This window comes from Condylura cristata, unplaced genomic scaffold, assembly GCF_000260355.1.
Source record: "Condylura cristata isolate star-nosed mole 26May11 unplaced genomic scaffold, ConCri1.0 scaffold00004, whole genome shotgun sequence".
Classification (NCBI taxonomy): domain Eukaryota; kingdom Metazoa; phylum Chordata; class Mammalia; order Eulipotyphla; family Talpidae; genus Condylura; species Condylura cristata.
Window position 1 is genome coordinate 7,004,613 of NW_004567105.1, and position 26,072 is coordinate 7,030,684.

Here is a 26,072-nt window from a genome sequence, read left to right on the forward strand (position 1 = left end):
TGCAGCTGGTTAAAGCTAAGCACTGTGAAGCCGTCCACAGCTACTGCAGCACAAGGTCGAACCCCAGCCAGGGAGGTGGCCCACGTGGTGCTGCAGACCTCTCCTGTCTCACCTACTGCTCCCTTCAGCAGTGTGCTTCACTTGATCTGCCCGTTCTCCTCCCCACTCTATCTCTGGTGAATCCTCTCACCATCCCTGCCCTACCGCCACCCCCCGCACCTCTGGCCTGCACCTTAGTTTGATATGTATAAATAAATAATTTTTCAAAAACAAACAAACAAAAAATCCATGAGCTTTAGAGACCCCCAAAAGGCCTGGGTTCATGTCCCAGCTCTGGTGGTTTCTGCTCTGTGTGCTTGAGCAAGTTACCTAACTCCTCTGCACTTCTGATGTCCTGTTGATGAACTTCAGAAAGTAATACCTGCTGTATGGGCTATTAAGTGGAATGGCTATCTGAAGCCTCAAGAGTGCCTGATACATAGTGTGTTTTCAATTATGCATAAATTGCGAACTGTAGCATGCTATTCCTGTGGTTAGGATTATTAGTATTAGCGATTCTGTGTGGCCTATCACAAGGGAATATTGGATTGATAGGGTGATGTTGACCACTGAAGGGGATTTGGGACTGGAAAAGTTAGAGAGAGCCCCAACAATCATAGGATTTCTCATGAACCTCCAAGCTGGCTGATAATTAGTGGAGAATGGAGAAAGGTTGCTGGAGGACATTTATAGCAGGAAAAGGTTGGAGACACAGTGGCTGGTCAGTTAGGAAAGTGCAGAGAAGCTGGGCGGGGCAGGGTTGCTTGTGTTATCATTACTCATTCATGCCCCAAACATTTATTGAGCCCACAGTATGGATCTCATACTGTTCTGTATGCTGGGCGATAACAATGAATAAAAAAGAGACAAGACTCCCTTTCTTCTGGTTCTTATATGCTGAGGCGGGAAGTGTAGAAAGAGATGATAAACAAGTAGGGAGATGCTACTGTCAAGCCATCTAACACGCTATCTGCCTGCCAGCCCATTTCATTCCGTTTCCACAGTCCTGCTGGCGGCCTGTTTTAGTGAATATCTATCTCTTTTATGTCTTTGAAAATGAGGACTCAGTGATGTTAATAGATTCTCTTAGACTGAGCTGGTCTGGGAGGTCCCAAATTCTGGGATCTTATGTTCTTGACTAGATGAAGGCTTATTTAATTTCTGGCAGATTCTCTGCTCTCAGCACAGAGGGGTGATGGAGCCCTGCTAACTGTATGGGATGGCCGAGAGGGGGGCATTTGTTTCCTCAAGTATATTCATATGATTTATGACTCAGGTCTAGTTAAAAACTGACCAAAATCAAGGAAGGGGCTAATAAAATGGGAAAAGAAAAAGGGTGTGGTAGCAAGTAAAACAAATGGAGAAAATAGGGGTCTCGCTTCCTGCTGCTGGTGTTGAGCTAATGTCTCCCTTTCCGTGCTCAGTTTTCTGAGAGGTACTAACAAGGGCTTCTGTACTGAGTGTCCTGCAAAATATTGTGGGCAAACGACTGCTAGGGACGGGGCTCTACAACCTGGCCCATCCTACTTCAATATCTCTGCACCATGGAGCAAGTTCTACCACTTTCTGGTCTCAGTTTCTTTGTCTGTAAATTAGGGATTAAAATCAAGTTCCTGCCTTCTGTAATCTCAGTGGTGACAAGAGGTGATTAGACTTTGAGGAAGAATCTATGAAAGTTTATTTCCTTTAGCCTTCACTGTGTGTTCACCCAAAACCGTCACCCTGAGGCTTTGCATCTTATTCTTCTTTATGCTGAAGAATTCGAGGCTTTGGTGTTGAGATGTCAGTGCTTGAGGTACAGGCTTCCTTTATCTTTTGCCCACTATACGGGTTATTTCCCAAGGTCATCTCATGGTTCATGATGAGCATCCAGGGCATCCAGCTGTCAGGAAAGGTGAAATGTTTACATGGACCCGAGGGAAATGGACCTTGCCTTAAGGACACTTAGAAATGCATTCACATGTCAGCTTCTTGCAGAGTCCTTTGGCAAAACTTCATTGCCACAGAGCTACAAGGGAGCCTGGAAATAACAGGTTGTATTCAAAGAAGCCATGTTCCCTGCTAACACCTTGAGTTCTGCTAGTAGAAAGAAGAGATGTTATGGGTATGTCTGTCCCCTGGGTGGTACTCATAGCTGGTTATGTGTTAGAATTACCTTTCAAACACGCTTCTTCAGGGGACTTATCACCCAAGACGTACTGACTGAGTATCTCTCGGAATAGGTCTTAAGAACATGAGTATTAAAAACTCTAAATGACACTAAGATAGCAGAAGCTGACTGGAAACCACCGCTTTAAGGCATCACACAAATAAATGAGGGGCTCCCTTTCTTCTTGTGTTCCTTGACAGATAAAGTAACAGTCTAGGAATGCAGACCTGGAACTTATTTCTTAGTTTTTGGCTTGCACCTGAAGTTCCGTTTCATTCGCTTGTTTGACTGTCTGCCTTGATAAAGTTACTTCTTAGACCCAAAAAGTTACTTTGGATAGTACTCACCTTGATGACCGCCTGGACCTGTTTAGATCCCGCACAACTTAATTCAAAAGATACCAGTTGCTGACACGACACCTCGTGTTGCCATGTGCTCTGGGTGTGTGCGGCCCTGGAGAGCTGGCTTCATTCCATGAGCCGTAGGCTTCCTCTGTCACCATCACTTTGTCTTTAAGGATTTCAGTGGGGGAAAAAAAAATAGAGGCAAACAAGAAATGTCAGTCAGTGGAGTCAGAATAGAAGCTCTTTTCCTTGACACTGTTTTCAGCTCCAAGTGCTAAAACTCATCCTGACACCCTGTCAAGGCACAGGCCTGGGAACCGAGGATGCTGCCATCATCTCCTTTGTGTGGAAACTTCTCTGGAGTGTGACAAGTAGTTCAGAAAACTCTTCCATAATGATGCTGAGGCCGTAGCTGGTAATAGGAACAAAGGCCTTGCTCTCTCTTGTCTTGGGACTTGCCCTGGCAGGTGCCTCTTGCATATCCCCACTGCAGGGGGGTGGGGCTCTATGGGGTGCTTAGAACTGGGAGCACAACAATCCTCTGATCTCTGCTCTGTCTGTTCCTGGATTGTTCTGGAAGTCGTCTATGGTTTCGCAGAGAAAAAAAAAAAAATCACTGGAACTGGAGTCAGAATTCCTGCCCAGGCAGCTTTGTTTTGCTGCCCAAGAGTCATGTGACCTTGGGGGATTGGGCAATTCAGTTACCCTTTTGGCATCTGCTTCATTGTTAGGAGAATAATAACATGTTTTCCCCAGTGCCGTGGAGAGGATAAAATGAAGTAGCAGGTGGAAGCAAGCTCGGTGTGAGCATCATGTATACGTATTATGGATATTCTAGTCCTCTGCTGCCGCCTACCAGTTACCTAGAATGTAACGACTTAAAGCAGTGACTTAGAAGCCAGTCATTTTATTTGCTCTCATGTTTCTGTGGGTCAGGGGTTCAGGAAGGACTTAATTTCATGTGGCTTTTATTATTTTGTGACTGGACCTAAAATAGTGGAGGGCTGGAGCAGTGGGTGCACCATTCTTTCCTAGGGGCATGGTATCGCTCCATGTGTTCTCTGTGCATGGCAAACTTTGGGCTTCCTCCCATCATGGCCTCCCCATGACAGGTTGCTGCTTACAGGGCTTACATGCACAGGGATTCCAGGGATCCCTTCTACTGATCTGACTGCCAAGGTCACAGTGTCATTTCTGCTCAAAGTGCAATCCCTTAGTTCAAGCAGTCACAAAAGTCCAGCCATCTTCAAGGAAGAAGAAACTTACAACTCATCTCTCTATGGAAAGAATGTCAAAGAATAGGTCCTTTAGGTCCTTTAACATGACAACTGATGTTCTTTTAGAGAACTTGGTGAATGGTGCTCTCTGATGTTGAACCGCCCTTAAGGAAGTATCTCTCCTTCTACTCCATGCTTGAGCTTCATTTTGCAATGGTAATAAAAGTTAATATATATTTAATCTGTGTTAGCTCAGCAGGGCTTCACTATTTTGCTGTAGGTCTTATAAACTTTGTACCTCTTAGCTGTGTTTTCTGGGCTCCTCAATGACCCCACTGTATTTTGGGTGCATTTGGTCTATTCTGTAATGTTATAATTTTTCTCCAAGATTTTGCAGGAATCGCCATCCATGTCGTTATTGGGAAATACTGTTCTAGCATTTGGATTCACATTTCACTAGCTTCCTCTGTCATCTTTGGGATGCCTTCAAGGATGTGAAGCAACTAAAAGATCTTCCCTCTATCGAGAATTAGGGAATGTTACGACTAAAAGAAACCTAGCAGGAGTTTCTGAGGCAGTGGTTTTCAGGGAGCCTTTGCTCCCAGAGTGGCATTTCATGTGCCCTTCCCCTGTATTGCTTACTAGCCAAGTCATCCCAAAATGCAATGAATTTAAACAATAAGGATTTATTACCTCATATCATTTTTGAAAGTCAGGAATCTGGTTGTAATTGAGCAGAGATTGAGGCTCAAGACTCTTCCTTAGGTTAAAGCAGAGATGTCCATGTGACAGCAGTCAACTGTAGGCCTGATGGGCCTGCAGAATCCACTTCCAAGATGGTGCCTAGGTGTGCATGGGTCTTAGTGTCTTAGGACTGCAGAGTGTTCTCCAGTGGGCCATTGAGTGTTTCCCATGGGACTTCTTGGGTATTCTCCAGTGGGCCACTGAGTGTTTCCCATGGGACTTCTTGGGTGTTCTCCAGTGGGCCGTTGAGTGTTTCCCTTGGGACTTCTTGGGTGTTCTCCAGTGGGCTGCTTAGTGTACTCCATAGAACTCCTGCTTTCTCCATTGGATTGTGTGAATGTTCTTCATAGAACTTCCTGAATGTTCTCCAGGAAACTCCTTGTGCCTTCCCTAAAACTCCCTGACTGTTCTCCATTGGATTATGTGGGTGTTCTTCACAGAACCACCTGAGCATTCCCCATTGGATGGCCTGGGATTTCTCCATTGGACTTCTCAGGTCTCCCTCCGTAGCAGCTAGCTTTCCCCAGGGTAAAAAATCTAGCAGAACAGGCCAGAAGCCACAATCTCTTTTATGACCTCGATGTGGCTGTCGTCAGCTGCTTCTACCAAGTTCAACTACACATACAGACCAATGCTGATGTGGTGTGGGAGAGGCTACCCAAGTCCTGAATACCTGCTGGAGACATCCTCGGAGACTGGCGTCCTCACCCACAGGCATTGCCAGGGACACTCTCTGGGAACCTCTTCTCTGCTCCCCTTGGAACAGGCCTGCCTTGATCTGCTTGATAGATCATTCTCCTGTAAAATTTATTTTTGAAAATGTGCCAGGCAGTAAAAATGAACATCAACTAACAACTATAAACCAGAGACATTCTACAGGGTGGGAGAGGAGAACAGGATCAACACTGGGTGGGAAAAGCACACAGGACTCTGGTGATGACACATGAGTGAAGTGGTGGGAAGTTCACGGGGGTTACAACTGAGATGAAAAATGTACAAAATGAAGAATGATTTTATATATATATATATATATATATATATATATATATATATATATATATATATACATAATATTTATATATATAAAACACATAATATATATATTTAACACATAATATATATATGTATGTATGTACATATATCATGAAAATAAAAATAAAAAAGGAAAATATTCCTTGAAGAACAACAGTAACAAATGAAGCTGACAATAAAGTGAAGAAAAATACAGGATCTGTCCTAACTTTATACACTTGTTCTTGTGGCCCAGATGATGAGCAATCCAGCGGCTCACCTCCTTACCCTTTGTCTTCTGCCCTCTTTATGAGTAGAGGACAAAGGCAGCACCAACATTTAATCGAGCACAGGGATTTCGGAGCGCTGAAAGCCTTCATTTTATCCAGAGCGAAATATGAGCTCAGTCCCATCTGTAAGGGGAGAGTGGCAATAAGACAGAAGGAACGAATGGGAGGCCTGACTTTGGAGAATACCGAAGGTCAAGGCATAGCGAAAACTCCTTGTAGTAGTGGTAGTAATAATTATAGTAATTAATAATTAATAGTAGTGATTTCTGATACATATCTACTACTTAAGGATGCCAGGCTCTACGCGCTGTTTGTTTTTAGCTCTGCCGGTTTTTCCGTCCACTATCCCTGTAAGTTGATATTACCCCTCTCCTATAATGAGGGGCCTGGGTCCTGAGCAGAGCTGGTATAAGCTGGGGAGGCGCTTGGGGTGGGAGTGGGGGGCGCGGACAGGCGCTGCCCATCCTCACTCTGGGCTTGTGGCCTCTGCGGCTTCTCCTTCTTGCCCACGTCTTGACGTCCTGGCTTCCACTGCAGTGATGGGGCATCTACTTCGGTTTCTGTCGGACTGAAATAACTTTGTCTTGGGGTCCATGGTTCAATATTTAGTGCGCATAATTTAGAATATGATCAGTGATTTCTCAAGAAAGTAGCAGTGCCCCGGAGGTTTGTAAGATGATTTTAGACGGCACATTAACAAGACGTTTTGAATTTTAATGGTGACATGTGTGTTTTAGTAAGGAGGGGCAGGATGGATTTAAAAGCTGAACTTAACCTCTTGCTTTGCTACTGACTGGCTGAGCCATGGGATCTGAGGCAACCTTAGATGTTGGGCTCCAAGGTAGGAATCCTAAGCCTCTCCTTTGATAGCGGACCTTTTGCGCTTCAGAGAGGTGAAGTATGTTGTCCAGGTCACTTAGCTGGCCAGAGACAGAGCTGGGGCCACCCCCTGCCTCTTCAGATTTCAGGGATGTGTTCCTTGCATGGTGAAAGCTGCATTCCATGTTCCCCTTTGCCTGTCGCTCTCCCCCCCACATCTCGGAGGGTGATTGGCCAGAGGAAGAGGCTGCCTCTGCTTGTTTTAGACAAGGACGTGGAGGGACGTGGAGCTCCTCGGTGGAGAGGTATTGCAAACAGATTCAGTGAACGCCCCTCGCCCTCTCTCAACATAACCTCAGCACACACAGGTGTGAGTCTCTACCAGACTCTTCCCAGCACTGCCAACCAGGCAGGGAGTCAGGTGGGGTCCCTGGACCTATAGCCTTGGCTCACCTGGATGCAGACCAGACCTCGGGCCATGTGTCAGAAACCCTAGGAAGGGCCTGACCCTCACCTTACGGGCTCAGTCTCCAGGATCCTGATGCCTCTTGGAGCTTGAGAGCCACTTACTCAGCATCCTCGACCATCTGGCAGGTGCCTCGTCTTCTGCCCCGTCGGAAGATAACGCAGGAGGCGTTAAGCCGAGTCTCCTTAGGTGATCTTGCCTGTTGCAGACACGAATCACATCTGTTCTCAGCGCACCGTCCTGGGCTGGCTGGTCTGATCCTCACGCAGCCCATAAGATGCTGCCCACTGTCAGCCACACTGAGGTGCAGGGAGGTAAAGCGACTGCTCCAAGGTCACAAAACTTGGCTTTGAAGTTGCTGCTTAAGCCCGGATCGCTTTTCTCTGGTTGGGTTTTTGCCACTAAACTCTCCCTACTTCTGTTCCCTCCAAGTGCTTCTCCCCCACTGCACAGCATCTGTCCTTGAGGAGACCTGTCTCCCCCACTCCTGTCCTAGCACTGGGGTTCACAGCTGGAACATGCCTCCCTGCCTCCCGCCCCCCCTTATCTCATTCCTGCCCCACTGGGGGCCCCTGCCTGTCTGTCTCTTCTGGACCGTGACATCTGGATCCCAAAGGTCTTCAAGAGCCTTGTCAATGCCACCCCGATTTTCTGCTTTCCTGAGAGGCAGGGCCCACAGCCACGGCTCCCGGTGATGAATTTATTCATGGTGGCAGGTGTATGGGATGAAACCAAAGAGATTGGGAAATTATGTACAGTGTTTGAGAATGTGCGCACTTGTGCTTACGTTTAATGGGCGCGTTTTAAAAAGTCCCTGAACCCTGAAGCCAAGACAAAATTTTGATATCACGGAGGCTGCAGATACAAATATTTGCCCTGCAGAAGAGCCCCACGCATCGAGATTTTGGGGCTCTCGATGTGGCTGGGAGGCCCATCTGCGTGCGGGCGCTTTCCCGTTCTTGCCTTCTTGATCTAATGGTGGCTGTTGCATCCCGGCAGAACCTTTTATCTTGTGTCTTTTAGAGACGTTCGCCAGAGGTTAGCATGGTGTCTTCGTTGTCCAGGTGGGGAAAGTAAGACATGTGGAAGTTTGGCTGAGTGAGGTGCTTTGGTGCCCCGTGAACTTCCCTTGCCCCTGCTGAAAAGCAGGACTTGCTCCCAGCAACACCCTTGCTTCAGGGACGGTAGTTCTCTATTAGGGGGCTAGCCTGTGACATTTTGGGGAGAACTACCCTGTGCCACTTTTAGGAGAACCGGACTGTGACATTATTTTGAAAGATTTATTTATTTATGCTTATAGAACTGGGGTACAGGCCAGAGGTGCAGGGATGGTGAGAAGCTTCACCAGAGACAGAGTGGAGAGCAGAACAGGCAGATGGACAAAGTACACTGCTGAGGGGAGCAAAGAGGGGTCAGCAGAGGTCTGCCGCGCCATGTGGGTCAGCTCCCTAGCCGGGGATTGAACTCGTGCTGCAGTGGCTTCGGAGAGCTTCATAGTACAGTGCTTTAACCTGTTGCACCACCAGGGAGAGCCCAGGACTATTGCATTTTTAGGGAAACTGGACAGTGCTGAGTCCGTAGCATGCTGACAGCACCCCTGACCCCCACCTGCTTGAGACCAGGTGTCCTGTCCACACTCTGGAAGTGACACCACAAGGGATGTCACTAGCATCCCAAGGGGACTGAACTCCCTTGGCCTCCCACAGACTCGGGGAAGTTCCTACACAGGAGAACCTGAACTGATGGCCTGAGGCGGGGCTAGCTTCTCTCTCTGTACCTGACCTACTACCGGAAACTTACATGAAGAAACAGCTGCAGATTTCCTGTCCCATCTCTCTGTGCCTGCATTTCCTGAACTGTCAGAGGGAAATAATGACCCTGTCCCTGTCCCACACAGCCGTGAGGCCTCCATCTGTTCATGCAGGTGGAGGGTAAAGCATGGTACCACCTGGGTACATGGAAGGTAGTCATTTGCTCTGTAAATATTAGCACTTGGAATGCTTCTCATTCCTTTCATCTCCCTTCTGCTTCCCGCTTGATCCCCAGGTTCAAAGCCGAGATGCAGAGTCACTGCAGCTCCAGCTGGGGTCTCACTGCTGGGAGTGAGGGCTGAGCTTGGAAGGAGCTGAGAGTGCAGGGGAAGGAGGTACAGGGGAACAGTGCGGATCCAGGCAAGGTGGGACCTGTGAGGGGGCCCGGGACCCCACGAGGACAAGGAGTCGGGCAGTGGGCGTGAGGCTCCGAGAATCTGCAGGACTGGGCAAGCCCGCGCTTGCAGGATTTCCAAGGAAACAAAGATCCAGATGAAGCTGAGGTCGTCCAGAGAGCAGAGCTAGTTATCAGACGGGCTGAGGTCCTGGAAGGACAGTGGGCGCTGGTGGACGGGGTGGTTAAACCTCGCTTGGCGATGTCAGCGGGCTGGGTGCTCCCTGACCCAGGGCTCCTTGTCCTGAAAGCCAGAGTGGGAGCCCCTGCATGAGGCAGCACACTGGGATGGGCCAAGCAGGTTGCCCTGGCAGGGAAGGAAGGAGCCTGCCCCCGCCGCCAGCACTGGGCTGGGAAGAGACTTGCTCTGCAAGAGCCCAGGACACGCTGCGGTGGATAGGGGGTGAGTTTCAATTCAAAGAAAGTTGTGAGTCGCCCTCATACCCCTCATAGAGAGGCGGAGCCCCCACTCTTATAGCTGGATGGAGAGGCTGTTGACTCCCAGTAAGAGGGTGGGGGGAGTGAGGGTGGCGTGGGGGAGCCTTGGAGGAGCTGAAATCGGATGGCGAGGAGGCAAGAGGAGAGTTGCTAGCAGCAGAGGACAGCCAGGCTGGCAGGGCATCAGCCTTGCCTGGTGGCTCTGGGGCCCTGGAGATGAGTGTCATCATCCCCTGTCTTTCATACACAGCCCGCAGACACCAGGCCACCCCACTTGGGAAGCGCCGAGGCACCCAGTTTGGGGGGCAGGGCTCTCAAGGGTGTGTTGCTGTGACGGGAGCACACCGTACTGAGCCCCACCCCGCCCTTGGCCTCGTCCCCTCGCTTGCCCTGTGACATCCCGAAGGATATGCACACTGTCCCTCATGTTGCAGGGTCACCCCCACTTCCCCAGGGACTCCCTGGGTAGAAAGACGGTGCCAGAATTCGAGTGTGAGGCCCATGCCCGGGACCCGGATGAGGTGACCCAGAGTTCCCCTTCAGTCCTGCAGGTCTTCATTCTTGGCGTCATCCCAGGGGCTCCCAGAGGTGTGCGTGGGTCCCTGAGGGTGACCTAACCTGAGAAACAGTGTCACGCTGGTCCAATTGGGCCTCTCCCACCTCCCCTGCCCCCCCCCCCAGCTCCAAGCCGGACAGCTCAGCCTGATGCCCCGGCCATCACCTCGTCTCCACAGTGCCCCTTTCTTCTCTCTCGTGCCCAGTTGCCACTGTCTCCAGCTTGGGGGCAGGGGACACCGTGTTTGCTATCTGAGCTGTCGCCATTTCTCTCGTCCCCCAAATGTAATTGAACAGAGCCTTAATGGTCTCCAAATGATGATAGCTCCATAAACCGATTAAAAAGACCTTAATAAAACAGTCTCGAGTTATTTTCCACAGCTGCAGAGTCTGCCCTTTGTTCCATAATGATTCCAGCAGGAACGGGCGCATTTTCTCTGCCGTGGGGTCTGCGGCCCAGGAAGGCCGTCGTCCATCTGTCTGACTGCCCGTCCTCTTGTCTTTCCTTCCCAGACCATCCACGTGGCCATCGTGTGTGCCGGGTACAACGCGAGCCGGGATGTGGTCACTTTGGTCAAGTCTGTCCTCTTCCACAGGTAAGGGGCCGATGCCCTCGGCGGACTCAGGCGGGAGACGCCTGCCTGGGCCTCTCCATGGGGAGGGTTCAGATGAGAGCAGAACGTCTCATCAATCATTTAAGCTGCCATGAAGATGTAATTTTTGTCTGAAACCCTGGGGAGATTATTGTGTTAATAATATTTAGCTGCAGCCATTAGGCCCTGTCTCGCCGTATTTAGAATTGTCGCTCTCGGGCCTGCAGGGACCTTGAAGGACATCTCAGATTTGAAGCTTCCATTCCTCCATCGACGTCCCTTGCTGGAATCACAGGGCCTCTTGGTTTTCAGGTGCTTCATGCCAGGTTGGGTTATGGCAGCTTGTGTTCTACCCCCCCCCCCAATCTGTCTGTGGGAGTCTTAACACCTAGCACCTCAACATGTGACTCTGTGAAGATACAGCCTTTAAAGAGGTGGTTAAGTCAACCTGAGGTCACTCGGGTGAACCCTGATCCTTATAAGAGGCGATTAGGACAGAGATGTCCCCCGGGAAGATGATGGGAAGACCCGGAAGAAGATGACCATCTCCAAGCCCAGAAGAGAGACCTCAGGAGAAGCCAACCCCCCGCATGTGGAGAGACACACCTCTCAGACAGGCCACCAGTCCTGGCATCTTGTGCCAGCGTGTGGTGTCTGTGGCAACAGGCAGCTGGCATTGATGGTTATTCTCCTCCGAGAGAGCCTGCCCGCCTCCGGGTGTGCCTGGCCACTAGAAAGCCCTGTCTATGTCCACTGAACTTTTCCAACCTGGAGCTGTTCCCTCTCAATACACATGGATGCCCACGAACCAGTCGCATGAGCCATAGATTCCTCTCCTCCTGCCCACCCAAGCCAGCTGGACTCCAGCCTCGGCTCCTGCCTGCTCTTTTTCAAGGGACTGCTCTTCTCTGTCCTCACTATTCTGATTGCTATCTGGGCCCCCTCGGGGCCTACTGATGCAATGGGAATGCCAGGTGAGGGCGGCCAGGTGGGGCTCCCCTCGTGCTCTGAGTCGAGCCAGAGGCCCGCTCCACACAGCCACGCAGCCCCATGCTTTTTTCAAGTTATTTTGGAGTTCTGTGACCTTCATCTACTCCTGGCTATCAGGGTAAGCCTGGAATGAGAGGAAGGGTCCCAGCCTTCTGTGTGTGTCTCCACGGAGGAGCTGGGGTCCCTCCCTGATTGACAAAAGCAGAGGCCTGGTTTTTAGAGAAGGGCCTTTGCTTAATTATAAATGTTCAGTGATGCTATTTCTCAATGATGGCAAATGTTAAAGTCATAAGAAATTCTGGTGTTATCATTGGGTGTAAATATTATTGCCACTGCAGTGCTATTTAAATCCAAGTACAGTAAATCCAACAGTTGTTGAAACTGTAAGAATCCTATTGAATATAAACTTTTGCTCTTACAGTAACTGTGGGGAACAAAGATGCTACATTTAAAAATAGCAGTGGTTTTTTTATCAGCTGCTGATTTTCACGAAGACATAGGGGGTTTGAGAAGATAGCGCATTTCTTCCTGTGCCTTTTGAAAGCCTGAATTTCACATCCGTAACTACTTGATCTTCTTGGACCACATAACCACTGGAGTCCCTCCCATCCCTGAAACTCTACAAATGAGAATGATTCTTCGCATTGATATGCTGGTGATAAAGAATCGTGATAGCAAGACAAAAGGACTTTTGAAAGACTCTCCTCTGCTCAGAAAGTCCAGCTATAAATAGCTTCATTGCTTCCACAGCACGTTACAGAGATTAACTAATACATGATTATAAAATACTTTGACACATGAAGCACCTTCCTAATGTTAATAATAATATAATAATAGTGGTGCAGGATGCTTCTTTTGGCTTTCACTGTTAATTACAGTAATTAGATTTATTTTCCAGACAAGATTTTCAGCGAAATTTCATTTAAGGCTTGCTTTGTTACATCAAATCAATTTTACTTCTGCAGTGTGCCTGGGGATAACGGGCACACCGGATTTTAAAAGACAGTCAAAGAGTGAGTGATAGGTACTCCGGCTGATGCCAGAGCCGACATTGCCATGACCTTTCAGAAAGGAAGTTCACAGTCATGATGTCCAAGACCTTGATCCTGTGTAACTGCTTTAGGCCCTGGGTCTTAAAAGGATAATATTAACTATGGAAAAAGCTTTGCTGAAATATTGCTTCTAGTTAAAATTTCAGTAGTACAGAAAAACTAGAGGACTCAACCATGCAACTCCTCAGTGAAAACCATGCACAGCTGGTTTGAAAAGTCTATCACGGCTTGGGCAAATGAAGAGATGATTTATACAAATGATAGAAAGTATGTAGCAGCACCATTCAAAAACAGCTGAGTAGTATATTCAGCTACACACCACACACACACACACACACACACACACACGGTGGGGGAAAAGAAGGGCAGAAAATCTGTGTGAAGTGGATTTTTGCATACTGTTTGGAGAGTCATTTTGCTTTTGTTACTCTACCCTATATATTTGTTGTCACCTCACCAGGCAACCCTGATGGAGAAAAAAGGGGAATGCGGGAAAATCAGTATGAAGTCTTCAGGAGTGAAGGTTTACCTAGTAGCAAATAGCACATTAGGTGTCTGGTTCACACCCGTGGCAGATGTTTCCAGAAAGACTGGGAGATGCCTGTAACTCCAACTCCATTGCAAATAAACCAGCAGACCGAGCAGTTAGTGTAGTGAATAGACGAAAAAATTATCTAGTAGCTGAATGTTTACCTCCTGGGCAGGAAGGTGGACCAGCTTGTAAAAATTTAATATTTGTTTGTGTGTTTGTGAGATGATCTACTTGCTCTCATGCTCTCCAACCCTGTTGGCCGCGAGGAAGAAGCTGGATTATTTCCCTGACTTTGCATATCAAGCTGCTGGAATTTTTTTTTTTTTTTAACTTCACTTGTGCCCCCAAAGACCAGGAAGGATAAAACAGTATATTTGTTACTGGATGGTTTCACGCATTAGCAGGAGCATAAAGGGCCAGGGGGGAAAAATAATAATGAACAACTGTATTACCAGAGACATTTTACAGGGGTGGAGTGGGGGAATGGGATCAAAAATGGGGCGGGGCGGAATGCACAGGACTATGGTGATGGCACATGGGTGATTTGGTGATGGGAAGCCCATGGGGATTGCAACTGAGATAGAAAAAGGCACAAAATGATGTAAAAGTAAACTATTATTAAAAAATTAAAAATAAGGGCCCTCCCTGGTGGCGCAGCGGGTTAAAGCACATCACTGAGAATCTAAAGCCGCTTCCACATGAGTTCGATTCCCGCCTGCCCCGGAGGTGACCACATGGTGTGGCAGACCTCTCCTGGCCCACCCGCTGCTCCCCTCAGCAGTGTACTTCATCCATCTGCCTGTTCTGTTCCCCACTCCGTCTCTGGTGAAGCCTCTCACCGTCCCTGAGCCTCTGGCCTGTACCCCAGTTCTGTATGCACAAATAAATAAATCTTTAAAAAAAAAATTAAAAATAAAATAAAAAGATGAACAAGGAGGCATGAGAGTATTAAAACAAACAAAAAACAGTGTATTTGTGCCAGTATCTGCCTGTAGTTGTCTGATTGCTGGTTCAGGCTTGCATTTAATCTAGAAGTAGTTTTTAGATTGTGAAGGGAGGAACATACGATTTGAATAAAACAAAGGAACAGAACTAAGTTCTGCCGCTGGTCTTGTGGTTGTGAGCCAGGCGACTCTGGAGCGGTCACTGCACTTCTTGAAGCTTTGGTTTCTTTCTCCAGCCTGTCACCAAACCCTGATTTGAGTATCAGACAGGGTCACCTATCTGAAATATGTCAGTGTGTTCATCATTTAGCAAATCAGAACGCAGCTCTCTCCCTACAGCAGGCTCTGTTGCTAGCGACCAGATACTAAAGTATGTCGTCTCTGGGGGTGGCGCAGACCCAGACTGAGGCTCTGGGTATAATGAAGTCAGGGGGTCACAGAGATGACAAGCACACCTGGGTTTGAACCCTGTCAGTTTTGCTTCAAAGTCTGAGCTTGTCACCAGGAAAAAACAGTTACCATTTTGAGTATCATTATTCTTTCTTTTTGTTTTGCATTATATTTTTTTAGAGATGATGTGGGTTTTATTTTATTATTTATGAATGCATTTTTTTACATTATTCTTCATTTCGTACATTTTTTTCAACTCAGTTGTAATCCCCGTGGATATCACTTCAGCCCTGTGCCGTCATTGTGGTCCCGTGTGCTCTTCCTGCTCTGGTTTTGATCTTGTTCCCTTTTCCTCCTCTGTAGAATGTCTCTGTCTGGTTTATAGTTGTTAGTTGTGTTCTTTTTTACTTTATTACAATTAATATATATAATAAATATAATATATGTGATATAGAACACTATATATCACATATATTATATACAATATATGTTATAGAATATATATATTAATATGTATAGAATATATATGTAATTTTCCCCCCATCCCTGATCCCTTTCATTCCTGCTATGAGTGAAACCATCTGGTATTTTTCTTTTCCTTCTGGCTTATTTCACTAAGCATGATCCCTTCCTTCCAGCTCCATCCATGTTGCTGCAAATCGCATGAGTTTATCTTTTTTGATTGCTGATTAATATTCCATTGTGTATATGTACCACATCTTCTTGATCCAGTCATCTATTTTTGTGCAGTTAGGTTGATTCCACATCTTCCCCATTGTAAGTAGGGCAGCAATAAACATAGGAGTGCAGAGGTCCTTTTAAATTACTGGGTTTTTTGTCCTTTGGGTTTATACCTAGGAGTGGAATTGCTGGATCATATGGAAGCTCCATCTTTAACAGTTTGAGAAACCTCACACAGCTTTCCATAGTGGTTGCACCAATTTGCATTCCTACCAGCAATGTAGAACAGTTTTTTCTCCACACCCTAGCAACATTTATTTTTACTTGTTTTTTTTAAATATGTGCCATTCTCACTGGTGTGAGATATCTCATTGTAGTTTCCTAATCATCATTTTGGAGTGACCACATAGGTAATCTCTTAATGGCTATATTCTCATTATCATCTTCATCTACCCTGGTATGTATTATTGAGATGCTGAGTGTAAAGCAAATGGACATTCATGTTCTAGTGAGACCAAAGACAATAGCATGGCTGAAAGAAAAGGACAGAAGTAGTAACCAGAGATGATCGATATGTTCATTAGCTTCAGCACGGCGATTATCTCACAATACACATGTATAGAGCTTTCACCTTACATGTTTACAGAATATACCTTAAGTGGCAGTTTTTATTTGTCAAATATACTTAAATACAGCTGGGGAAAAATAGCCAGGCAGGTAATACCTTTAAGCAGGTAGAAGATCTGTGGAATTTGATTATGATAAAATCCATATAGTTCAGAAGCTGAGTATTGCATAGACCATTGAACTTGAACTTCTTCACCCTTACTCAGTACAGTAGATGCTGTTATCCCCATGAATGGATGAGGACACTGAGGCTCACAGAGATGAAATAGCTTGTTCAAGGTCACACGGGTATAGGTGACGCTCCTGGGATGCCAGCCTTGATTCGGCCTTACCCAATCACCTGTGCTACTTTTACTACAACACGGAGCCTTTCAATGTTTCTGGACAGTTGTTCTGTTCTCCCAATGGTAGGCTCTTCTGACATTATACTAACTTGTCCTGAAGTTTTTCCATATTATCAAGACCCGTTGTCTTCCCCCAAACTAAGAGCTCCTACTTCACAGCCCTCACTCTGGTTGCTGTTTTTCTGCAGTGAGTTCTATTAAATCTCTAAGTGTAACATTCACTGAGCATTCAAGTTGCTGTCACAGGCACTTTCTCTTTCCGAAATTGCAATTCCATTGTAAACTTAATAATTAAGGATTATTTCAGCTCAAATGTCCTTGTATATTTTAATAAAAACAGACCCTGGATTGCCTGGTAAGGGCTGTGGCACATTCCTGACAAAATAAGAAAGGAAAGGCAAAAGAAAGCTGGGGTTTAATCATCTTTGCCTCTTTGTATTACCATATTTATTGCCTCCCAACCTGGAACAGGGGAGCAGTTAAGGAAACCAGAAGCAGCAGGAGCTTTGCTCATTAAGAGCAAAGTCTGCAGGCGCTGCTGAAGATGAGGCATGTGCTCGCTTCCTCCTTTGTTAAAAAAATCTGTGGTCTGGTCTGTCTGGAATAGTCCTGATGTCTGCAGCAATGGCCGTGTTCTTCTAACCCAGGCAAGCTGTGAGGGACCCATTCTCTATTAAGATATGAAGCCAATTTGACCTGTCCAGGCAGAAACCTGGCTTTGTGGGCTTAAATCAGTGCTCTAGAATGCAAGCATAATGGTGACTGGTATAAAAGGCTATTTTCGATGTGGTACACATAACAATTAGGTAACGTTGAGTCATACATTGAGGAAAAGTTCTTTTGAATGGTTCTTATTATCTTGAGTTGGTGGAACTCACTTTCAGATAAATATGTCCTTAACATCTGTCTAATTCGGTTAATTTCCTACTCTGTACAAAAGAGGATAGGATGGAGGCTCATCGCCTTTGGCTGATTTTGGGATTTGCAGGACTTCTCATTTAAACTATTTCTTACCTTCCTGAGCGAGGAGCCAATTGCAGAATAAGGCTCTGAAGCCACACAGCGAGACTGGAACACTTTTATTGCTGCTAGTCCTGAACTGTAGAATGTTCCATCAAAGGTGGCCACATCGCTCTTTTTTGTTCCCATAAAGAGGTTTACCTTGCAGTCAAAAGTGGACTGGACAATTGTGGACTTTCCCACACGAGCAAACTGTTTGCTGACAACACAACCCCCTCAGAAGGAAACCCAGGAACATCCAAACAGACCTGACCTCTCCCCTCAACCGAATTCTTAGACTGGACCTTCCCTGCCTATCCCAGGGCTACTTTCTATTTCTGTGATTTGTTTATCCCAAACTCTTTATTTAGTTGAAGTCATATACTATGTTGTCTTTTGTCATTGGTTTCTGTCATTTAGCATAATGTCTCCAAGAGTAATCCATGTTGTCAAATGTATCAAAATAGCATTCTTTTTCATTGCCCAGTAATATTCCTGTATACAGGCATGCCGCACTTTGCTTATCCATTCATCACTTGGCGGCCATCCACTAATCTCTTCTTAATGATTATAACTAATGTTACTATGAAGGTTCATGTTCAAGCTTTTGTGTGGAGGCCTATGTTTTCATAGATCCTTTATACATGAGCAGGAATGGAATTGCTGAGTAACTCAGAAAATCTAATGATGCATTTGATTTTTTGAGGCACACCGGCCTCTTGGCAATAAAAACCCCCGGTACTGCCTATTTCTTTCTGGATTCAACCTTCCTTCTAGATAAGATAAACCAGAGGAACACAGCACAGAGGAATTCTTGCAATTCCCACCTCTAGGGGCCTGTTCCTCTTACCCTAGGCTTCCCATCTGCTCAGTAACCAGATGGACCTCCCGACATTACAACTTTGATCTGCTGCCGCTGAAACCCCAAACCTAAGCCCCCAAACCTGCCTTACTCTTCTGTTTAGAGAATGATATTCATAGTTCTTAAGAATTCATACACTCTGGCCCAGCCTGCTATGAAGCCTCTCACTGTTTTTCTTCTTACCCTCCCTGTTCTTGACAGAGTAGGTGTCCAGTGATGTCGTCCTAGCGTCCACCCATGTAGGACTGTTGTCATTTCATGGATATATTGTGTGCATGCCCATTCTGTCGCTGTAACACCCTGCAGACGCCTTCCTCTGCCTCCACCTTTCCTATCCAAAGGTCTGTGTTCATCGCCACATGATCCACGGAAACACACCGGGTTCTCCGCCAGCAAGAAGTGGGCTCCTCCTGCCTCACTCCTTTGGCTTCTAGGCTCTTCTTGCTGAGCTCTCCTGTACAGCTTCGAAGGTCAGACGCCACCCAAAAGAGTCGGTGCCTGCCTGGGAGGGCGGTATGCCCTTCCCGAACTCTGCTGTGGAGTGTGGCACCCCCGTGTTAGGGCACCCCCGTGTTAGGGTACACCCACATGCTAATATTTCTGTAGTTATTTGTAGTCTCTTTCTCTGCATCTGCCGGAACACATTGAGTTCATTCAACACCTCCTTCCCTGGTATGTCTTACGTGACCTTACTGCTGGACTCTTTGGTGGATGTTTTATTCATTCAGCTCCTATTTTGTGTATGAATTGAGGAACGAATTGGAGATACTTCATTTGAAAAGTGATACAAAAGCAGTAGAGAGAGTAACATTTTCCTAAGTTGCCATAGAATACCGTAACTGGGTGGCTCATGAACCATGGATATTTATTTCTCATGGTTCTGGAGGCTGGGAAGTCCAAGATCAGAGTGTCACTATAGTTTGAATCTGGTGAGTTTAGCTTTGGTTCTAGTCCTGCTTCCTAGCTGCAGACGGCCAAGTTCTCCTATGTCCTGGCCTGGTGGAAGGCAGGATCCTCTTCTCTAAGGTTACCCACCCCATTCCAGAAGACTCTGTTCTCACTGCCTAAGCCTCTCCCAAAGGCCCCACATCTTAATACTCTCCCCTTAGGGGTGGGAGTCCACATACAAACTTGGGGAGGGGCAAAACCATTCAAACCATTGCTAATGGGAGGCGAATGCAAGTGTCCTGAGCACATTAAGGTGGCGAGGCTAAGCTGTGCTGTTCAGTAGATTAGGTGTATAAAGTACTTTCTCGATTTATGACTTTTTCACCATGGGGTGGGTGTGAGGGCACGTAACCCGCCATAAGTTCAGGATGCCCTGTGTTCCTCTGTGCCTGGCAGTTCTTCCAGAAGGTGTATGCACTGTTTATTATTACCCTATCTGTGTTAGTTATTTATATATATTATACATCCTGTGCTTACTGTTGTCTGCTTTACTGAAGACAATAGCCTGATAAGGAGGTTGTCTCTACCTCTTAGAGACTGAAGAGACAGCAGTGACAGTGGAAGTGACTTTCTCAAAATCCTCGGTACCAAATGCAACTCTTGGGTTTGAGCCATTTCCATTGGACTCCAGAAGCTTTGCCCTTGTGTGATGTTCTGTGTTGGGTGCCGCCCCAGTGACAGCTGTCGGGAATAAAAGCTGCACAAATATTAAAATGAGGGGCAAGTTGACATTCAGTGGTCGAAGTCCCAGCTGACGTCGGGTTTCATTGTGGAGAGCAGTCTGCAGAAAATGACCCACTGCGGCTCTGGGGGTCAGGGAGCAACACCCGGCTGCCAGCGCCTTCAGCCAGTCTGAGGCAGTATCCTCCATCCCAGGAGTGGCCAAAGTGTTACACGTGCTCAGCTCCAGATTTTTGGAAATAACAAATACCCTAAAAGCAGATGTGGTGGTTGGCTTTCCAGCATGGACCATCGCTGTCACCTGCAGGAAGTGCTGAGTTTGAGAGGGCTGGGACGGCTCGGCTCTGCCACCCTCCCCTGTCAGCCTTGGTTTAGCCACACTGCCTCCCTGTCACAGTTGCTGATAAACCTGCCCGTGCATTACAAACTGCTCCCGCTGCGTTTCTGTGGCTGGATGCCAAGGCCTCAGTTTCCCCCTGATTCCATTTCCTCTCACTTCTCACAGGCGCAACCCTCTGCACTTCCACCTCATCGCTGACTCCATTGCCGAGCAGATCCTGGCAACGCTCTTCCAGACCTGGATGGTGCCTGCCGTGCGTGTGGACTTCTACAACGCAGATGAGCTGAAGGTAGGATGAGCCAGGGGCACCACCTCCCTGGTCGCCTACGGCTGGGGGCTTTCTTATTTGTGGCTTAGACTGCAGCAATGACAAAAATCTCAGCAATGTACTGGAAATCTGCTTTTATTATCAAAAGCACTGAGGACCTCCCTGGTGGCTTAGGGGTTAAATCTCAGTGCTGTCACCACAATGGCCTGAGTTCTATCCCCTGCCAGGGAGCTGACCCAAATGGTGCAGCAGACCTCTCCCATTGCTCCCCTCAGTAGTGTGCTTCATGAGATGTACCTGTTCTGCTCCCCACTCTGTCTCTGGCAAATCCTCTCACCCCCTGCACCCCTGGCCTGTACCCTATTTTTGTGTACACATACACACACACACAAGCACTAAAATAACCCCTTCTTCTGGTCTTTACACTTCTGGCCACCAAGGCTACTAGATTCTAGAGTCTTCTGCCTGCTGCCTAGAAGAGCGTTATGATTCTTTTACCTAGAGAAGCCAGTTACTCTGTGATGTAAATGCTGGACTCAGCGTTCCGTGAGCCTGAGTTTGAATTCCTGTATTGTCATGATTTTCTCATCAGACACAAAGTAAATAACCTGTACTTTTGTTGGATAGAGAGATGATTATAACACTGACTTCATGGGATCTTTAAGAGGCTCAAATGAAACAGTAGATGTGGGTGTGCTTCACAAGACGATGTTGAATAAATATAAGAATTCTGTTGGGCCAGAAGGTTTCCATCAGCTGAGACCCACTTGGCCGTGTTACTGCCTTGCTTAAGTCGTTCTGTAGTGCCACTCTGCTTCTATCAGGATTGAAGCTCACAGTCTGATTAAGAAGTCCTGCACCGTCTGGCGCTTCACTCTTCTTTCAGTCTCATCTCCTGTCATTCCTGCAGACTCGCCCTATTACTAAGCTCTGAAAACTGCCTCTGGCTTTCTGTGTCCTCTCTTCTTGTGTGAGTATTTGCTTATGCTATTGCTTTTAGCTGACAGTCTCTTCCACCTACTTTGTCACAATTTCTACTCATCATTCAAAACTCAGCGGCATTGCCTCTCTCTAGGAAAGAGGAGGACATTTTCTCTTAACTTGTCTATCTATTGCTTTAGTTTAGAATCTTCTTAAGGGGGTGGGGGTGAGAGCTTTTCTGCGTTCTGTATTTCTGGTGCATAGTTGGCACGCTGTAATGCCTGTGGATTGAGCAATTGCTACATTATTACAGAAACATCTAACTTTACAGATGCATGTTGATGTTCTATCACCAGTCACCTTAGGAAGGACTAAAGCCCTAGGTATGAGGCTGATAGGAGCAAACGTCTTGTTCCAAACCTCATAAAGCCATTATCTTTCATTTCACGGCCGTAAAACTTTAAATAGATCAGAAAGAGGCCAGCCAGAGTTTCTGACTTCCTGTATCTCAGGCTCTGAAGTTGATCGAGATCTTTAGGATTTAGCATTTGGAGACTGTCTTAATTTGTGTGCCATTGCAATCTATCCTGAGCTAAAATTGATTAACACTCTTAAAAAGGTAAAAACAAAATTTAGCAAATTGCCGCACTAATTAAGGTGAAAGCAAGACACTCTGTCTCCCAGGGTCTCAGCGCCAACACCGTGGGGAAAAAGCAGGGGCGGGAAGGGGCCCTATCTGGCTGAGGGTGCCTCTGTCTCCAGTGCCTGCTTCTCCTTTCCTTTGCGGTTCTCTGCTGTGGCTCTTGCAAGCCTGCTTTTTAGGAAAAGGCAAAGTGGTTTAGAAAAGCCCAAGCGCATAACCCGCTTGCTCCTGAAGAGCTTCTGTATCAGTCCTGAGTCTCAACTCACTCAGCCGGTAGAAGGTGGGGCAGGATCAGCCCCCAGGAAGGGATTAAATAGGATGACTCAGGGGAAGACCCAGCAGTGCCTGAAGTTCAGCAGGGTCTTGAAAAGGTCCTACTTCTTTTGCAGTCAAGGCAATGTGGGAAGGAAATGCTCCTGATTGTGATGGTGTGAAATCCATGGAGATTGAAGGAAAAGGCACATAGGTTGTCATGTGTTCCTGGCACCCTAGGGATTCCATGAGGCTGGATGAGCAGAGTGAAGGCGAGGGACAGACTTAAGTTCATTCTCCTGCTCACTTTTTTCTAGGTTTGTTCTTTCATTTACATGTTGGATTTATAGCCATTTGAATTGAAGACTCCATGGCTTAAAACAGAAGAATTAAAGATAATACAATCTGATGTGTCCCAAAGGATATAGACTCCAGAGTCTTGTCCTACAGAACAAAAGCTCCTGGCTGCCCCAAGTCAGGTCCCCAGCACCCCCATTTAATTTTCAACCAATTGAACGCCTACCTCCCTCAAGCCTGCATCCCACAAGACTTTGAGCATCCAGTGAGGACAATGAGTATGAAAGCATTTTATCAGACATGCATTGTAAAGCAGTCAATGGTGATGGTAACTATAATTTTAGACATGATCCCACTCACCAACCTCTTCCTACTTCCCTCACCCAACCTCTCCTCGCTTACAGCACCACCAGTTAGCTGCTTCCCTAGGTCCAAGACTTCATCCGTGATGGTCCTTTCCCGACTCGTCGCTAACTACTCCACGGTCAAGGTTAAGTCCCTCTCCCCTGCTCTGTGGTTATGTCCCATCCTCATCCAAGCTCTGTGGTCCTCCCATTGCAACAGGGCTTCTCTTCCCGGGTTTGTCTCTTCCTTCCTGCTCTGCTCACTTGCCCCCAGATCCCTTGTAGCATCAGTCAGTGTCCCCGAAAGCAAGCCCAGCCCTGCCTCCCCATGCTCTGATGACTCCCTGTGCTTCTGAGAGGGAGCCCTCACTTCTTAGTGCCTGGCATCTCTCTGCCCTCCTAACAGCATCACTGTCTGGAGGCACATCAGGGCCCACTCACCAGCTTGCCAAGCCCGACCTGCCCCTCCCTCCTGCAGGAGCTGTCTTCCTCTACCTGTTAAGCTCCATTCCCAGCCTGCTTCCTCTCCCCACTTGCTAATCATTCCAAGTTCTTGTACTTAAGTGCTGTTTGCTCAGAGAAACCCTCTGGCCTCCCTCAGTCCATGGGGTGTGGGAGCACTAGGCTAGCAGGTCAGTGGCTTCATCTCAGGTGAGATCTATCACTGTGCTTCATCCGCTGGCCAAGGGATGTCTCTTCCCTGGACAGTTAGCTCCAGAAGCTGGGTGATGTCTGTTGCTCATCACCCCGGTCTCCTTAGTGCCTGCTGTGATGTCTGGCAGCGAACATTTTTGTGTAATGAATGCCATGCCATCAACTCAAACCTGGGCCCCTAGTAGTCATAAAGGCACCAGGAAGGTGTTTCTTAGTTCTGCAAATGGCATGAGTTTATCTTTTTGACGGCAGCATAGTACTCCACCGTGCATCTAGACCATTTTTTTGATCCAGTCATTTACTTTAGGGTATTTGGGTTGTTTCCATGTTTTGACTGTTGTAAATAGTGCTGCCACAAACATGGGAGTGCAGGTTTCCTTTTCAATTAATATCTTTGTGTCCTTTATGTAGATTCCTAGGAATGGAATTGCTAGGTCACATGGTAGCTCCATTTTTGGTAGTTTGAGGGTCCTTCTCATAGCTTTCCAGAGTGGTTGGACCAGTTTGCAATGGCCCACAATGACTATTGTGGCTCAAGGCAGACACATGCAGCCAGGAATCTGCCAGGAATCTGCCACTGTGACCCAGCAGTGCCATAAGTAAGGCAGCTCTCTCTATACCACTCGTGTAAAGTCCCAAGAGTGGCCCCAGGACCCCTGCGTGTGTTGCATGAGCCCATTAACATGCCACCCTTAGGATGACAGCAGAGAAGAGTGAGGACAGGAGAGGAGCCCTCCACCGCTGTGTCAGGAAGTGTGTGGGACAGGACCTGGCAGACATGTGACAGCCTCCCTGCCCATCTTAGAGACATCACTTCCTCAGCTGTTCAGAATGGCACTTCTCAGAAATACTCCCGCAGGCCCCTTAGGGCACCTGTTAGTGCCGAAGGGTAGAGTAATAGGGAGCAGGAAAGTTACGAGGAACTGGTGCATGATTAAAAACAAACTATGGGAAATCCGCGGTGGGCGAGTGGGCTTCTCTCCATGATGACCAATTAGTGCGGATTTGCGAGTAGTGATTGTTCAGCCTGTTTGTGCTGCTCTGAAGTGCTCCTTGATCCGCCTGATTTTCCCACGGCACATTCAGTTCCGCCTACGTGTCCCCTATCAGCAGGCTGCAGGGCCAGGACAGCCTGGCGTTCCTCCTCTGGTCCAAGGGGGACGGGAGCAGAGGAGGGGGCTTCGTGGTGCGGAGCTTTGCAAATGGTGGCACGCTGTGTCTCAGGCTCCTGGCGACAGTGCTGTGGATGGAGAGGGAGTTTTATGACCTCCATTGCACAGCTAATTTATAAATGGAAGCACAGAGTTGAGGAGTATTTGTCTAATATCAGGCAGCTAATAAACGCCAAGGCTGATATTTGACTTTCCCTTTCTAAATGAAATGACAGGAGATACAGGCATATAATTCAGTAGATGTGGAAGTGGAACCGATCTGAGCGGAAGGAGGGGCACGCAGACTGCAGCCCCGGGGGCTGAGACGGCCCCTGTCTGGTAGCCCTGCACTCAGAACCCCGATGCCAGTGGTCTCGGGTCCCAGGGCTGCAGCGGGGGCCCCCCTTCCATTGGTAGCGCACACTTACTTTGTTTCTGGTGCTCTGTGTGTTTCTGTCCTGCTCACAGCAACTCGATTCTGTTATTACTCCCGCTGCACAGCTAAGGAATCCAGGTGTAGGGGGGTTGAAGACCTCACCCCAAATCAGGTGCATGGCTAGTATCTGACAGAACTTTGATACGTTCCAGGTTTAAGTGGAGACCCTGCCCTTGAGTCCAGACACGGGTCCTCTATGCTAAGAGATGTTCCTCTTCCCACTGCTTCTGAGGAACAAAGTGCTAAGCGCCACCCCTTCATTTAGAGCAGAAGCTGACAGGGAAGCAGACAGAGAGCTCTGAAGACGCGGCTGAGAGTGGTGTTGGCCCTGCCCTGACATCAAGGGTCGTTTTTCTATGCTGAACCTTCACCCCTGCGGCCACTTTGCCTTAAGTCAGCAAAGCCTTCTTGCCAGGGTTCAGCTGAGGCCGGCCTTTGCTCCTGCCCCTGGTGACCCCGAAAGTCAGCCCCGTTCCACGACTGGGGCAGGCATGGTCCCATCTCACAGAGGGAAACAGCTGGGGCAGGGGCTGGCCCCTTTGTTGCCCTGAGCTCCAGTCCGTGTCCTCCCCTCTGACCTGATGCCTGTTCCTTCCCAGCTTCGGCAGGGTGAGAGTGGGATTCAGAGCTGCCGTTCCCAAAATCGTTGCTGGTTGGTGCTAAAAACTGACTTCCTGCTCATATGCCATTGCCTTTGTCCTGGACTCTGGAGTATTGCAGAGGCTTTCTTTAGATAACTGCTATCTTTAAGCACCCTGCTGCCCACTGGGAGACAAACTTACATTGTTCCTCTCATGCAGGAGTGGGTAAACTGCTGCCTACCCTATCTGTTCCCTAAGATGATGT

General features: G+C 47.6%; 1 protein-coding gene across 1 annotated transcript in view; it reads left to right on the top strand.

Annotated features, from left to right (window-relative positions):
• LARGE (like-glycosyltransferase) overlaps nt 1-26,072 on the top strand; it is a 419,193-nt gene that overhangs the window by 183,001 nt on the left and 210,120 nt on the right. The window contains exons 4-5 of the mRNA XM_004675709.2: nt 10,791-10,873; nt 20,426-20,549. Of these exons, the coding sequence (XP_004675766.1) occupies nt 10,791-10,873; nt 20,426-20,549 (207 nt within the window). The remainder of the gene's footprint in view (nt 1-10,790; nt 10,874-20,425; nt 20,550-26,072) is intronic.